This window comes from Tachyglossus aculeatus, chromosome 2, assembly GCF_015852505.1.
Source record: "Tachyglossus aculeatus isolate mTacAcu1 chromosome 2, mTacAcu1.pri, whole genome shotgun sequence".
Classification (NCBI taxonomy): Eukaryota; Metazoa; Chordata; class Mammalia; order Monotremata; family Tachyglossidae; genus Tachyglossus; species Tachyglossus aculeatus.
The window spans coordinates 85,417,328-85,434,143 of NC_052067.1; the positions used below are offsets into that span (position 1 = coordinate 85,417,328).

Sequence of the window (16,816 nt, forward strand, 5' to 3'; positions counted from 1 at the left end):
TCACATAGCAGAGTTGTGGCAGAGCAGGGATTAGAATCCACATCCTCTGACTCCCAAGCCGGTGCTCTTTCTACTAGGCTACCCTCTAGGAGCCAGAACTCAGTGGACTAGGAGGACAATTTGGGCCCTGGGCTGGGGACTGTGACAGCTGCTTTTTTAGCAAATCTCTTGGGGTATATTCCCACCACCATGGATGCGGGAAGCATTCACTGAGGTTGAGAGGAGGGAGTATGGTCTAACTGGTGAAAAAGGAAAACACACAAAAAAAAACACAGCTGGGTTCTAATTCCAGTTCTGTCACTGGCCTGCTGTGTGTACTTGTCCCTTGATCTCTCTGTGCCTGTTCCCTCACCTGTAAAATGGAGTTGATACTTCTAGACTGTGAGCCCGCTGTTGGGTAGGGACTGTCTCTATATGTTGCCAACTTGTTCTTCCCAAGCACTTAGTACAGTGCTCTGCACACAGTAAGCGCTCAATAAATGTGATTGAATGAATGATAATACCTGTGTCTCTCTCCTCAAATGTGTGGGTAAAATGACATTTCCTCCCAACCCACCAGGCTTTTATTCCCAAAACTCCTTCATATTATAACAGATAGGGGTCTCAGGGTCCCACAGCGATCTGCCTTGCTCCCCCCACCTCCCTCCCTCCCCGAGTGGTTGCAGTTGTGGGTAGCAGTGATGTGTTGTGAAAGGACAGGAAGGGAAGTTTCTATCTCTTCCCTGGAGTTACTTCCTGCGTCATTGAAATCTCCTATTATCATTCCACTTGGGTGGGGAACGCATCCTGAAGGAACTGATATGGAAACTGGTTTTGGGTCAGGGAAAGCTGGGAAAGGAGCACAAAGGAAAGAAGGTAACCAAGAAGCTAAACAGAAGATAAATGGAAAAACATGTCAGAATAAGAGAGGGGCTGGTTGCATGGAGTGTCTTGGTGTAGGGCCTTCACGCCCTGGGTGAAAAATTCAAACAAGGTAAGGGAGGGTGATAGAAGGGTGGCAGAGCATTTGGAGGAGTTTGTGCTCATAGGTCAGTGGTTCTGTCTACTTGTTTTGTTGTCTGTTTTCCCCTTCTAGACTGTGAGCCCGTTGTTGGGTAGGGACTGCCTCTATATGTTGCCAATTTGTACTTCCCAAGCACTAAGTACTATGCTCTGCACACAGTAAGCGCTCAATAAATACAACTGAATGAAACTGTGGAAATTTTGAAGTTGGTCAAGGACTCGCAGTGGCTCAGACACAATGGCAAACATTCAAAAGATTGAGGTCTTGACATAACAATAGTGGTATTTAAGCACTTACTATGTGCCAAGCACTGTTCTAAGTGGTGGAGTAGATACAAGGTAATCAGGTAATGGCAGGGAGAGAGGACCAGGTGAGGCAGTGCCACCAGTCTGCTGTTCAGCAGGAAGGGCACAATTAGAACTCAGAACCCAGTGTTCACTCTGCCACTTCATTCCCCATTGGTTGCCTTCAAATTTGTCCCTCCAAATGCAGGCAGACACTCAGGGCTTCCTCCAGCTGGTGAACTGGCTGAACCTAGTGGAGCTGAGAGGGAAAAGTCCCCCCAACTCCTGCCCTCCAGGTCGGGGGTCAGGGTTAGAGGGGCCCTTCTTGCGAGCAGAAGGAGAGAGCTGGTGGTCTGTGGGGGGACAAAGGCCTATTGAGGGGCTGCCCCGGGCACTGTCAGAAAATAGAAAGGGGACAAATGAGACAGTCACCCCATACAGACACTTTCCCTGCCCTGCCTCCTGCACTGATACCTCCCCTCCTCACCCCCCCCCACCTCCTAAACTTGCTCTGACCTCCCATCAATTCCCTCCTTTCTCCTCTTGATCTGGCCTCGAACCCCCCCTCCCCCATTAACCCATTTCTCAGCCAGATTAACCCTTTCCTCCCCCTTCTCTGGCAGCCTCCTTCCTCCCCGCATTCGTTCATTCAGTCGTATTTATTGAACGCTTACTGTGTGCACAGCACTGTATTAAATGCTTGGAAAGTACAATTCAGCAATAGAGAGACAATCCCTGCCCACAACGGGCATCCAGTCTTCAGTTCACATCTTCAACAGTGCTGCTTTAGTCTCTGAAAATAATAGAAGAAATAACCAAGTGAAAAATCTAATTGTAATTAGGCATTATTGAAAAGTAACTCTTCCCCCCAACAACCCAATCCTCCTTCTCTAGCCCTTGACCCAATCATTTACAGTGCTCCCTTTAAAAGCCATTCATTCAATCGTTTTTGAGTGCTTACTGTGTGCAGAGCATTCATTCATTCAGTCATATCTATTGAGCACTTACTGTGTGCAGAGCACTGTACTAAGTGCTTGGGAAGTGCAAATCGGTAATAGAGACAGTCCCTACCCAACAGCGGGCTCACAGTCTAGAATGAAAGTAAGTGTTCATTACAGTTGAAATGAGACCTCTTGTAGAACTTAGAAATGCTTCTCATAATAATAATAATAGTGGGTTTTGTTAAGTGATTACTATGTGCCAAGCACTGTTCTAAGCTCTGGGGTAGATACAAGGTAATCAGGCTGTCTCACGTGGGGCTCACAGTCTTAATCCCCATTTTACAGATGAGATAGATGAGGCACAGAGAAGTGACTTGTCCAAAGTCACATAGCTGACAAGTGGCAGAGCGGGGATTAGAACCCACGACCTCAGACTCCCAAGCCCGGGCTCTTTCCACTAAGCCACGCTGCTTCTCTAATGTTGAACCCCATGTCCCCCCCACCCTCAAATGGGCCACCTCTTCCCCCACCCACCCCGAACCCCCACCATCCCTTGAGCCCATCCCACCTTCTCTTGCCCCTTCCCCTCTCTTCTACCGCCCGGACCAGGCCCAGGCTGGCAACAGTGGAGACCACCTGTGGGGCAGCATTTGGGGCAGAGTTGTGGACCCAGGGAGGGGGACCCTCAGGGATTTATTCACTCATTCATTCAAATGTATTTATTGAGCGTTTACTGTGTGCAGAGCACTGTACTAAGTGCTTGAGAAGTACAAGTCGGCAACAGAGACTATCCCTATCCAACAGCGGGCTCACAGTCTAGAAGGGGAAGACAGACAACAAAACTAGACAGGTGTCAAAATCGTCAGAACAAATAGAATTATAGCTATATGCACTTGTGTGACCTTGGGCAAGTCACTTAATAATAATAATAATAATAAATAATTATTATTTATTCATTATACATGATGTGCAAAGCACTGTTCTAGGTGCTGGGGGGGGGGGAATACAAGGTGATTTGGTTGTCCCACGTGGGGCTCACAGTCTTAAACCCCATTTTACAGGTGAGGTAACTGAGGCCCAGGGAAGTTGTGACTTGCCCAAAGTCACACAGCTGACAAGTGGCGGAGCTGGGATCAGAACCCCTAACCTCTGACTCCCAAGCCCAGGCTCTTTCCACTGAGCCACGCTGCTTCTCTAACTTAACTTCTCTGAGCCTCAGTCACCTCATCTGTAAAATGGGGTTAAGACTGTGAGCCCCCGTGGGACAACGTGATTGCCTTCTATCCCCCGAGCGCTTAGAACAGTGCTTTGCACATAGTAAGCGCTTAACAAATGCCGTCATTATTATTATTAACAAAATAGAGTAGTAAATATGTACAAGTAAAATAGAGTGATAAATTCATTCATTCATTGTCATATTTATTGAGCGCTTACTGTGTGCAGAGTACTGTATTAAGCGCTTGGGAAGTACAAGTTAGCAACATATAGAGACAGTCCCTACCCAACAGTGGGCTCACAGTCTAAAAGATAGACTAGAAGTCTAGAAGTTAAATCTAGAAGATTCATTCATTCAATCGTATTTATTGAGCGCTTACTGTGTGCAGAGCACTGTACTAAGCGCTTGGGAAGTACAAGTTGGCAACATATAGAGATGGTCCCTACACAACAGTGGGCTCACAGTCTAGAAGGGGGAGACAGACAACAAAACAAAACATATTAACAAAATAAAATAAATAGAATAAATAATAATAATAATAGCATTTATTAAGTGCTTACTATGTGCAAAGCCCTGTTCTAAGCACTGGGGAGATTACAAGGTGATCAGGTTGCCCCACCGGGGGCTCACAGTCTTAATCCCCATTTTTCAGATGAGGTAACTGAGGCACAGAGAAGTTAAGTGACTTGCCCAAAGTCACACAGCTGGCACTTGGCAGAGTTGGGATTTGAACCCATGACCTCTGACTCCAAAGCACATGCTCTTTCCACGTATTATAGAGTAATAAATACATACAAACATATATACATATATACAGGTGCTGTGGGAGGGGAAGGAGGGGATAAAGAAGATAAAGTCTAAGTTAAGTCTAGAAGACTTCTAGATTGTGAGCTGGCTGTTGGGTAGGGACCGTCTATGTTGCCAACTTGTACTTCCCAAGTGCTTAATCCAGTGCTCTGCACACAGTAAGCGCTCAATAAATACAATTGATTGCATGAACGAATGAAACATAAATCTGTACAAATAGGTACAAGTGCTGTGGGGAGGGGAAGGAGGGCATAAAGAAGATAAAGTCTAAGTTAAGTCTAGAAGACTTCTAGACTGTGAGCCGGCTGTTGGGTAGGGACCGTCTATGTTGCCAACTTGTACTTCCCAAGCACTTAGTCCAGTGCTCTGCACGCAGTAAGCGCTCAATAAATACGATTGAATGAATGAATGAAAGATAAATCTGTAGAAAGAGGTACAAGTGCTATGGGGAGGGGAAGGAGGGGATAAAGAAGATAGTCTAAGTTAAGTCTAGAAGACTTCTAGACTGTGAGCCGGCTGTTGGGTAGGGACCGTCTATGTTGCCAACTTGTACTTCCCAAGCGCTTAGCCCAGTGCTGTGCATGCAGTAAGTGCTCAATAAATATGATTGAATGAAAGAATGAAAGATAAATCTGTAGAAAGAGGTACAAATGCTGTGGGGAGGGGAAGGAGGGGATAAAGAAGATAGTCTAAGTTAAGTCTAGAAGACTTCTAGACTATGAGCCGGCTGTTGGGTAGGGACCGTCTATGTTGCCAACTTGTACTTCCCAAGCACTTAGTCCAGTGCTCTGCACGCAGTAAGCGCTCAATAAATACAATTGATTGCATGAACGAATGAAGGATAAATCTGTAGAAATAGATACAAGTGCTGTGGGGAGGGGAAGGAGGGGATAAAGAAGATAAAGTCTGTTAAGTCTAGAAGACTTCTAGACTGTGAGCTGGCTGTTGGGTAGGGACCGTCTATGTTGCCAACTTGTACTTCCCAAGCGCTTAGCCCAGTGCTCTGCACGCAGTAAGCGCTCAATAAATACGATTGAATGAACGAATGAAAGATAAATCTGTAGAAATAGATACAAGTGCTGTGGGGAGGGGAAGGAGGGGATAAAGAAGATAAAGTCTAAGTTAAGTCTAGAGGACTTCTAGACTGTGAGCCGGCTGTTGGGTAGGGACCGTCTATGTTGCCAACTTGTACTTAAGTGCTTAGTCCAGTGCTCTGCACACAGTAAGCGCTCAATAAATACGATTGATTGCATGAACGAATGAAAGATAAATCTGTACAAATAGATACAAGTGCTGTGGGGAGGGGATTAAGACGATAAAGTCTGTTAAGTCTAGAAGATTTCTAGACTGTGAGCCGGCTGTTGGGTAGGGACCGTCTATGTTGCCAACTTGTACTTCCCAAGCGCTTAGTCCAGTGCTCTGCACACAGTAAGCGCTCAATAAATACGATTGAATGAATGAACGAATGAAAGATAAATCTGTACAAATAGATACAAGTGCTGTGGGGAGGGGAAGGAGGGGATAAAGAAGATAAAGTCTAAGTTAAGTCTAGAAGACTTCTAGATTGTGAGCCGGCTGTTGGGTAGGGACCGTCTATGTTGCCAACTTGTACTTCCCAAGCGCTTAGTCCAGTGCTCTGCACGCAGTAAGCGCTCAATAAATACGGTTGATTGCATGAACGAATGAAAGATAAATCTGTACAAGTGCTGTGGGGAGGGGAAGGAGGGGATAAAGTCTAAGTTAAGTCTAGAAGACTTCTAGATTGTGAGCCTGCTGTTGGGTAGGGACCGTCTACGTTGCCAACTTGTACTTCCCAAGCGCTTAGTCGAGTGCTCTGCACGCAGTAAGTGCTCAATAAATATGATTGAATGAACGAATGAAAGATAAATCTGTAGAAATAGATACAAGTGCTGTGGGGAGGGGAAAGAGGGGATAAAGAAGATAAAGTCTAAGTTAAGTCTAGAGGACTTCTAGACTGTGAGTCGGCTGTTGGGTAGGGACCGTCTATGTTGCCAACTTGTACTTCCCAAGTGCTTAGTCCTGTACTGTGCACACAGTAAGCGCTCAATAAATACGATTGAATGAACGAATGAAAGATAAATCTGTAGAAAGAGGTACAAGTGCTGTGGGGAGGGGAAGGAGGGGATAAAGTCTAAGTTAAGTCTAGAAGACTTCTAGATTGTGAGCCGGCTGTTGGGTAGGGACTGCCTATGTTGCCAACTAGTATTTCCCAAGCGCTTAGTCCAGTGCTCTGCACGCAGTAAGCACTCAATAAGTACGATTGAATGAACGAATGAAAGATAAATCCGTAGAACGAGGTACAAGTGCTGTGGGGAGGAGAAGGAGGGGATAGTCTAAGTTAAGTCTAGAAGACTTCTAGATTGTGAGCCGGCTGTTGGGTAGGGACCGCCTACGTTGCCAACTTGTACTTCCCAAGTGCTTAGTCCAGTGCTCTGCACGCAGTAAGCGCTCAATAAATACGATTGAATGAATGAATGAAAGATTAATCCGTAGAAAGAGGCACAAGTGCTGTGGGGAGGGGAAGGAGGCGATAAAGTCTAAGTTAAGTCTAGAGGACTTCTAGATTGTGAGCCGGCTGTTGGGTAGGGACCGTCTATGTTGCCAACTTGTACTTCCCAAGCGCTTAGTCCAGTGCTCTGCACACAGTAAGCGCTCAATAAATACGATTGAATGAATGAACGAATGAAAGATAAATCTGTACAAATAGATACAAGTGCTGTGGGGAGGGGAAGGAGGGGATAAAGAAGATAAAATCTAAGTTAAGTCTAGAAGACTTCTAGACTGTGAGCCGGCTGCTGGGTAGGGACCGTCTATGTTGCCAACTTGTACTTCCCAAGCGCTTAGTCCAGTGCTCTGCACGCAGTAAGCGCTCAATAAATACGATTGAATGAACGAATGAAAGATAAATCCGTAGAAAGAGGTACAAGTGCTGCGGGGAGGGGAAGGAGGGAGGGCTGGGGAGGAGGAGAGGAAACGTGGGAGGAGTGGGGCGGTCCCCAGCCCTCTGTGTCCTGCGGATGTCTGATTCCCCGGGCGGCTCCTCCCAGCCCCGGTGGTGTGGAGCAGGATGGGCGGGTGGTCAGCGCTGCTGGGGCTCCTGGGGCTGCTGGGGCTGAGCGGGCCGGCCGGCGCGGCCCCGGGGGGGCCGGGCCTACCCGCACAGCCTGCTGCTGGACCGCCGGGGCCGCTACCGGCTCAGCTGGGGCCGGACGGGCAGCCTACTGGACGTGCGGCTGGAGGTGCGGACCGCCGGCTACGTGGGCTTCGGCTTCTCGCCCACCGGGGCCATGGCCTCGGCCGATATGGTCCTGGGAGGAGTGGCCGGGGGCCGGCCCTACCTGCAGGTAAGCCCCCCCTGCCCCAGCCGGCCTCCCCTCCGGAGGCCCGGGAGGGGAGGGGAGGGGAGGGGAGGGGACGCTGCTGGGACTCCTCTCATGATGATGGTATTTGTTAAGCGCTTACTACGTGCCAAGCCCTGTTCTCAACTCTGGGGAGGTTACAAGGTGATCAGGTTGGCCCACCTGGGGCTCACAGTCTTCATCCCCCTTTTACAGAGGAGGGAACTGAGGCACAGAGAAGCGAAGTGGCTCATCATCATCATCAATTGAGCGCTTACTGTGCGCAGAGCACTGGACTAAGCGCTTGGGAAGTACAAGTGGGCCACACACAGAGACAGTCCCTACCCAACAGAGGGCTCACAGTCCAAAAGAATGATAATGGTATTTGTTAAGCGCTTACTATGTGTAAAGCACTGTTGTAAGCGCTGGGGGGATACAAGGTGATCAGGTTGTCCCACGTGGGGCTCACAGTCTTCATCCCCATTTTAATAATAATGTTGGCATTTGTTAAGCGCTTACTATGTGCAAAGCACTGTTCTAAGCGCTGGGGGGATACAAGGTGGTCAGGTTGTCCCACGTGGGGCTCACAGTCTTCATCCCCATTTTAATAATAATAATAATAATAATGATGTTGGCATTTGTTAAGCGCTTACTATGTGCAAAGCACTGTTCTAAGCGCTGGGGGGATACAAGGTGATCAGGTTGTCCCACGTGGGGCTCACAGTCTTCAGCCCCATTTTACAGATGGGGAACTGAGGCCCAGAGAAGTGAAGTGACTTGCCCAAAGTCACACAGCTGACAAGTGGCGGAGGCGGGATTTGAACCCATGACCTCTGACTCCAAAGTCCGGGCTCTTTCCGCTGAGCCACGCTGCTTCTCTAAAAATAATAATGGCATTTATTAAGCGCTTACTATGTGCAAAGCACCGTTCTAAGCGCTGGGGAGGTTACAAGGTGATCAGGTTGTCCCACGGGAGGGGCTCACAGTCTTCACCCCCGTTTTACAGAGGAGGCAACTGAGGCACAGAGAAGCGAAGTGGCCCGCCCAAAGTCACACAGCTGACAGCTGGTGGAGCCGGGATTTGAACCCGTGACCTCTGACTCCAATCAATCAATCAATCAATCGTATTTATTGAGCGCTTACTGTGTGCAGAGCACTGGACTAAGCGCTTGGGAAGTACAAGTTGGCGACATATAGAGACGGTCCCTAGCCAACACTGGGCTCACAGTCTAAAAGACTCCAAAGCCCGGGCTCTGTCCACCGAGCCGCGCTGCTTCTCTATGCTTATGCTCGGGCTTTGGAAACAAGCAGCGTGGCTCGGTGGAAAGAGCGTGGGCTTTGGAGTCAGAAGTCATGGGTTCAAATTCTGCCTCAGCTGTGTGTCTTTGGGCAAGTCACTTCACTTCTCTGTGCCTCAGTTGCCTCATCTGTAAAATGGGGATGAAATCTGAGCCCCCCGTGGAACAACCTGATCACCTTGTAACCTCCCCAGTGCTTAGAACAGTGCTTTGCACATAGTAAGCGCTTAATAAATGCCATAAAAAACCCAGTAATCCAGGCAGGCAGATTTTTTAGAGAAGCAGCGTGGCTCAGTGGAAAGAGCACGGGCTTTGGAGTCAGAGGTTAAGGGTTCAAAGCCTGGCTCCACCAATTGTCAGCTGTGTGACTTTGGGCAAGTCACTTCACTTCCTCATGTCTTTCCCCACTTCAATCCATACTTCACGCTGCTGCCCGGATTGTCTTTGTCCAGAAACGCTCTGGGCATGTTACTCCCCTCTTCAAAAATCCCCAGTGGCTACCAATCAATCTGCGCATCAGGCAGAAACTCCTCACCCTGGGCTTCAAGGCTGTCCATCACCTCGCCCCCTCCTACCTCACCTCCCTTCTCTCCTTCTCCTCCTCCCTTCTCTCCTTCTCCAGCCCAGCCCACACCCTCCGCTCCTCGGCCGCTAATCTCCTCACTGTGCCTCGTTCTCGCCTGTCCCGCCATCGACCCCCGGCCCACGTCATCCCCCCTGGCCTGGAATGCCCCCAATCCCTCTGCCCATCCACCAAGCTAGCTCTCTTCCTCCCTTCAAGGCCCTACTGAGAGCTCACCTCCTCCAGGAGGCCTTCCCAAACTGAGCCCCTTCCTTCCTCTCCCCCTCGTCTCCCCTCCATCCCCCCATCTTACCTCCTTCCCTTCCCCACAGCACCTGTATATATGTATATATGTTTGTACATATTTTTTACTCTATTTATTTTACTTGTACATATCTATTCTATTTATTTTATTTTGTTAGTATGTTTGGTTTTGTTCTCTGTCTCCCCCTTTTAGATTGAGAGCCCACTGTTGGGTAGGGACTGTCTCTATGTGCTGCCAACTTGTACTTCCCAAGCACTTAGTACAATGCTCTGCACACAGTAAGCACTCAATAAATATGGTTGATTGATTGATTCTCTGGGCCTCAGTTACCTCATCTGTAAAATGGGGATGAAGAATGTGAACTCCCTGTGGGACAACCTGATCACTTTGTCACCTCCCCAGCGCTTAGAACAGTGCTTTGCACATAGTAAATGCTTAATAAATGCCATTATTATTATTATTATTATTTGGATTCAGAGGTCAGGGGTTTAAATCCCGGCTCCGCAAGTTGTGACTTGCCCAAAGTCACACAGCTGACAAGCGGCGGAGCTGGGATTAGAACCCGTGACCTCTGACTCCCAAGCCCAGGCTCTTTCCACTGAGCCACGCTGCTTTTCTAACTTAATAACTAACTTAACTTCTCTGGACCTCAGTGACCTCATCTGTAAAATGGGGATGAAGACTGTGAGCCCCAGGTGGGACAACCTGTTCACCTTGTATCTATCCCAGCGCTTAGAATAGGGCTTGGCACATAGTAAGCGCTTAATAAATGCCATCATTATTATTGTGAGAAGCTGCATGGCTAAGGGGCCAGAGTCCAGGCTTGGGAGTCAGAGGTCGTGAGTTCGAATTCCACCTTTAACACTTATCAGCTGGGTGACTTTGAGCAAGTCATTTCACTGGGCCTCAGTTCCCTCATCTGTAAAATGGGGATAAAGACTGGGAGCCCCCCCCAGGGGGACAACTTGATCACCTTGTAACCTGCCCAGCGCTTAGAACGGTGCTTTGCACATAGTAAGAGCTTTATAAATGCCATCATTATTATTACGAGAAGCAGCGTCGGCTCAGTAGCCAGAGCCCGGGCTTTGGAGTCAGAAGTCATGGGTTCGAATCCAGCCTTCACCACTTATCAGCTGTGTGACTTTGGGCAAGTCACTTAACTACTCTGGGCCTCAGTTCCCTCATCTGTAAAATGGGGATGAAGACTGTGAGTCCCACGTGGTACAACCTGATCATCTTGTATCCTCCCCGGAGCTTATAGAACAGGGCTTGGCACATAGTAAGCGCTTAACAAATACCATCGTCATCATTACTATTATTATTATTATCATTGGCTTCACCATGTGTTCTAGACTAAAATCCCACCTTAAACCCACAGTGCCCCCCAACTCCCTTCTTGCCCTGAGGGCAACTGGCAGTGCTTAATACTGTACTCTAAACTTCAGATGTATTTAATCAATACTATCACTTCTATCGTACAATCTAGTGAGCCCCTGGGTTAGCCCTGTCCCCATTTCTTCCTTACCAATACCAATCCACCCTCTTCCTTGTGTATATATCTATAATAATAATGGCATGTATTAAGCGCTTACTATGTGCCAAGCACTGTTCTAAGCGCTGGGGGAGGGGGGGGGATACAAGATAATCAAGGTTGTCCCACGTGGGGCTCACAGTCTTAATCACCATTTTACAGATGAGATAGGTGAGGCACAGAGAAGTGATTTGTCCAAAGCCAAACAGCTGATAGTTGGCAGAGCTGGGATTTGAACCCATGACCTCTGACTCCCAAGCCCGAACTCTTTCCACTGAACCACACTGCTTCTCATAATCTATAATTCTATTGATCTATTTTGATGCTATTGATGCACGTATACTTGTTTTGTTTCGTTGTCTGTCTCCCCCTTCTAGACTGTGATCCCTTTGGTGGGTAGGGACTGTCTCTATATGTTGCCAAATTGCACTTTCTAAGCGCTTAGTACAGTGCTCTGCACACAGTAAGCGCTCAATAAATACGATTGAATGAATGAATAGTGCTGTGCACACAGTAAGCGCTCAATAAATACGACAATGAATGAACAGTGCTCTGTGCTCAATAAATATGACTGACTGAATGAACAATGCTCTGCACACAGTAAGCGTTCAATAAATACAACTGAATGAATGAACAGTGCTCTGTACACAGTAAGCGCTCAATAAGTATGATTGAATGAATGACATTATTATTATTATAATATTATAATTATTATTATTATCAGGTTGTTCCACGGGTGGGGGTGGGGAGCCCTCACAGTCTTCATCCCCATTTTACAGGGGAGGTCACTGAGCCCCACAGAAGGGAAGTGACTTGCCCACAGTCACCCAGCTGACGATTGGCAGAGCCGGCATTTGAACTTCAATCCAGACTTCATGCTGCTGCCCGGATTGTCTTTGTCCAGAAACGCTCTGGGCATGTTACTCCCCTCCTCAGAGAACTCCAGTGGCTACCAATCAATCTGCGCATCAGGCAGAAACTCCTCACCCTGGGCTTCAAGGCTGTCCATCACCTCGCCCCCCCTCCTACCTCACCTCCCTTCTCTCCTTCTGCAGCCCACCCCGCACCCTCCGCTCCTCTGCCGCTAATCTCCTCACCGTACCTCGTTCTCGCCTGTCCCGCCGTCGACCCCCGGCCCACGTCATCCCCCGGGCCTGGAATGCCCTCCCTCTGCCCATCCGCCAAGCCAGCTCTCTTCCTCCCTTCAAGGCCCTACTGAGAGCTCACCTCCTCCAGGAGGCCTTCCCAGACTGAGCCCCCTCCTTCCTCTCCCCCTCCTCCCCCTCTCCATCCCCCCATCTTACCTCCTTCCCTTCCCCATAGCACCTGTATATATGTATATATGCTTGTACATATTTATTACTCTATTTTACCTGTACATATCTATTCTATTTATTTTATTTTGTTCATATGTTTAGTTTTGTTCTCTGTCTCCCCCTTCTAGACTGTGAGCCCACTGTTGGGTAGGGACCGTCTCTGTATGTTGCCAACTTGTACTTCCCAAGCGCTTAGTACAGTGCTCTGCACACAGTAAGCGCTCAATAAATACGATTGATGATGATGATGATGACATTAGGGAGGCTCCTCTCCAAGCACCTCGGTTTCCCCCCGACCGTTGTCGATCAGCTGCTGGACCCTCCGGGCTGGGCTGACTTGTCCGGCCGGGCTACCCCGATGCCCCCCGACCCTCGCCGCTCTCCCCTTTCCGATCTGTCCAAACTGGGCTCCTGCTGCAGCGTGGCATAGGGGCTAGAGCCCAGGCATGAGAGACAGAAGGGCATGGGTTCTAATCCTTACTCTGTCACTTGTCTGCTGGGTGATCTTGGACAGGTTACCTCACTTATCAGAGTTTAAGAACAGTGCTTGGCACATAGCACTTAACAAATACGATTATTATTATTCTCCATTCATTCAATCGTGTTTATTGAGAAGTAGCATGGCTCAGTGGAAAGAGTGCAGGCTTGGGAGTCGGAGGTCGTGGTTTCTAATTCCGCCTTCACCACTTATCAGCTGTGTGACTTTGGACAAGTCACTTAACTTCTCTGGGCCTCAGTTGCCTCATTTGGAAAATGGGGATTAAGACTAAGCCCCATGTGGGACAACCTGATTTCCTTGTATCTCCCCCAGGGTTTAGAACAGTGCTTCACACATAGTAAGCGCCTAACAAATACCAAAATTATTATTATTATTATTTATTGAGCGCTTACAGTGTGCAGAGCACTGTACTAAGCACTTGGAAAGGACAATTCTGCAATAAAGAGACAGTCCCTGCCCATACCTGGCTCACAGTCTAGAAGGTGGGGAGGCAGTCCCTCAATTCCCTTACCTGTAGAACGGGGATTAAAAGTGTGAGCCCCATGTGGGACAACCTAGTTACCCTGTATCAACTCCAGCGCTTAAAACAGTGCTTGGCATATAGTAAGCTCTTACAAATACCATAATTATTATTATTGTCTGCTGTGTGACCTTGGACAAGTCACTTCGTGTGGCTTAGTGGAAAAAGCCCGGGTTTAGGAGTCAGAGGATGAGGGTTCTAATCCCGGCTCCGCCACTTGTCAGCTGTGTGACTTTGGGCAAGACACTTCACTTCTCTGTGCCTCAGTTACCTCATCTGGAAAATGGGGATTAAGAATGGGAGCACCAAGTGGGACAACCTGATTACCTTATCTACTCCAGCACTTAGAACAGTGCTTGGCACATAGTAAGCGCTTAACAAATGCCATTATTATTCTTTGTGCCTCAGTTACCACATCTGTAAAATAGGGATTGAGAACTTGAGCCCTGAATGGGATAGGCAGTGTGCCCAACCTGATTTGCTTGTATGTACCCATCCCAGGGTTCTTAGTAAAGCGCCTGGCACATAGCGCTTAATAAATACCATTATTATTATTATCATTATTATTATTATTAGGGTCCAGGTGGGGAGAAGAAGAGGAGTCACTCCCTGTTAAGGGAGGGTCGTGCCTGTCCTGTCCCAGAGAACTGGGCGGGGGTTGTGGGGGAGAGGAGGAGGGGTGAAGGGAAAAAAAGAGAAAGTTATCTTTGTCAACTCTTTATGACTTCCTAGAATCATCGTGCTAGAAATGATGAGCCATTTTACATAATCAGAACACCTGTTCTTGTTACCATCCTGCTCCCCCACCACATAATGATAACAATAATAATAATGAATATGGTATTGGTTAAGTGCTTACTATGTGCGCCAGACACTGTCCTAAGCGTTGGGGGTGGACACAAGCAAATGGGATTGGACACAGTTATTCATTCAATCAATCGTATTGAGCACTTACTGTGTGCAGAGCACTGTACTAATTGCTTGGGAAGTACAAGTCGGCAACATATAGAGACAGTCCCTACCCAACAGTGGGCTCACAGTCTAAAAGGGGGAGACAGAGAACAAAACCAATCATACTAACAAAATAAAATAAATAGAATAGATATGTACAAGTAAAATAAATAGAGTAATAAATATGTACAAACATATATACATATACAGGTGCTGTGGGGAAGGGAAGGAGGTAAGATGAGGGGGATGGAGAGGGGGACGAGGGGGAGAGGAAGGAAGGGGCTCAGTCTGGGAAGGCCTCCATTCAACTGTGTTTATTGAGCTCTTACTGTCAGAACACTGAACTAAGCGCTTGGGAAAGTACAATACAGCCATAAAGAGAGACAATCCCTGCCTACAATGAGCTTTCAGTCTAGAGGGGATGGTCCCGTATCCCTGTTCCATAGGGCTCACAGTCTCAATGCCCATTTGACAGATGAGGTATATTCCTTGTTCCTGCTCTCCGGATTCCGTTGCTCACGGTGCCCAAGCCAGGGAGCAGAGGAGCAAGAGCCAGGCTGGCGCATCGCTCACCATCCCTCCTGACGCACCAGCCCAGGATGGGATGGATGTCTCAGGATCTGTTGCTACCCGAGCTGAGCAAAGCTGACCCTGTCCACCTCTCTCTTGCTCAGGGGAGTCAGGGAGGTGTGGCAAAGCAGAACCTCAGGGTACAGGACCCTCCCTTGGCCACTTTGTAGCCAGAAAGTGAGCCACACTGTGATCCTCGGGCCAGTGGTCTGGGAACCAGCAGTTTTGCCCTTGGTGTCCATCACTGGCCACCCATCACTGGCACTGTCGTCCCCCGCGGCAAGACATCCCCTCCCTGTTAAACTGTTCCCCGGGACAGCACTTTGCTTCATGCGCCTGTGCATTTTAGCTGGGAGTCCCTGTGATCCCATCCGGCAAGGAGCTGTAGGTCTGGTTGACAGCTGCTCAGTTTGGGGAGTGTTCATAGACACCCACCCCGGAAAATCTCACAAACTTGAATGGGAATAGAGGAAAATCCCAGATGTTCCCACTCGCTGCCTTGGGCTGGCCAAAGTGGGTAGTTCCCTATCCTGTCCATCCATTCCTATCAAAATAAAAGAGCTGAATCTAGACTTTACTGACTCCTGCAGCCTGGCCATAAAATCCCGAGAACGAACATCAGCTAGAAAAAAGGAGAAAGTTATCTTTGTCAACTCCTTTTATGACTTCCTAGAATCATCGTGCTAGAAAAGATGAGCCATTTTACATAATCAGTTTTGTTTTTTGATGAAACATCCCAGCTCTTACTTAGCCTTAATTGACAAAAGGCATTTGAAGATTGCTCTCTTGGGAACAAGTTACTGAAAGCAGCTTCCTGTGGCCATTGCATAAGTCACACTGGCTTTCTAAACCAGATTTTTGATTCAGAACAAGGACCAAGAAGGGGGCCGTACTTAATATTTCTCTACTGGAATTTCATCCTCATGCACTTCGAAGAAAAGGATATTATTTAATCTGTTTAAGCATTAATGTTGAGTGAGGGGAAAAATTTTTGATGTTTTGCAAAAAGATGAGAAGCCCTATATGGACTCTTATTTCAATATGGCATCCTACTCACTCTCCACAGACAAATATAAAATAGTATATTTGAATTGTTGTTACATGGAAACTGCCTCCTTTAAGCTAACTTTGAGACATTCTCCCCCCTGCTGATGTTCAAGAAATACTGGCTAAGAATGATTAAGCACGTCTTTAAAATGGTTTTGAAAGAGAACTCTCCTAGAAATGGTCACACCTAGTGCACTGGGAAGTAGGAACAGAAATCGCCAAGATCCGCCCTTTCCTCTCCATCTAAACCGCTGCCTTGCTGGTTTATCTCTCATCCTATCCCGACTGGATAACTGCATCAGCCTCCTCTCTGATCTCCCATCCTCCTGTCTCTCCCTGCTTCAGTCTATATTTCACTCTGCTGCCTGGATTATCTTTGTACAGAAACGCTCTGGGCATGTCACTCCCCTCTCAAAAATTCTCCAGTAGTTGCCTATCAACTTCCAAATCAAGCAAAAACTCTTCAATCTTGGCTTCAAGGCTGTCCATCACCTCACCCCCTCCTACCTCACCTCCCTTCTCTCCTTCTCCAGCCCAGCCTGCACCCTTCTCTCCTCTGCCATTAACCTCCTCACTGGGCCTCTTTCTCACCTGTCCTGATGTCGGCCCCTGGCCCACATCCTTCCCCTGGCCTGGAATGCCCTCCA

The 16,816-nt window shown here is 47.9% G+C and overlaps 1 protein-coding gene across 1 annotated transcript in view; it reads left to right on the forward strand.

Annotated features, from left to right (window-relative positions):
- Nucleotides 1-7,339: 7,339 nt before the first annotated feature.
- The window catches only part of MOXD1 (monooxygenase DBH like 1), a 108,979-nt gene continuing 99,502 nt past the window's right edge, over nt 7,340-16,816 (forward strand). Inside the window, 2 exon segments of the mRNA XM_038742222.1 lie at nt 7,340-7,411; nt 7,413-7,616. Coding sequence (XP_038598150.1) covers nt 7,340-7,411; nt 7,413-7,616 — 276 coding nt within the window.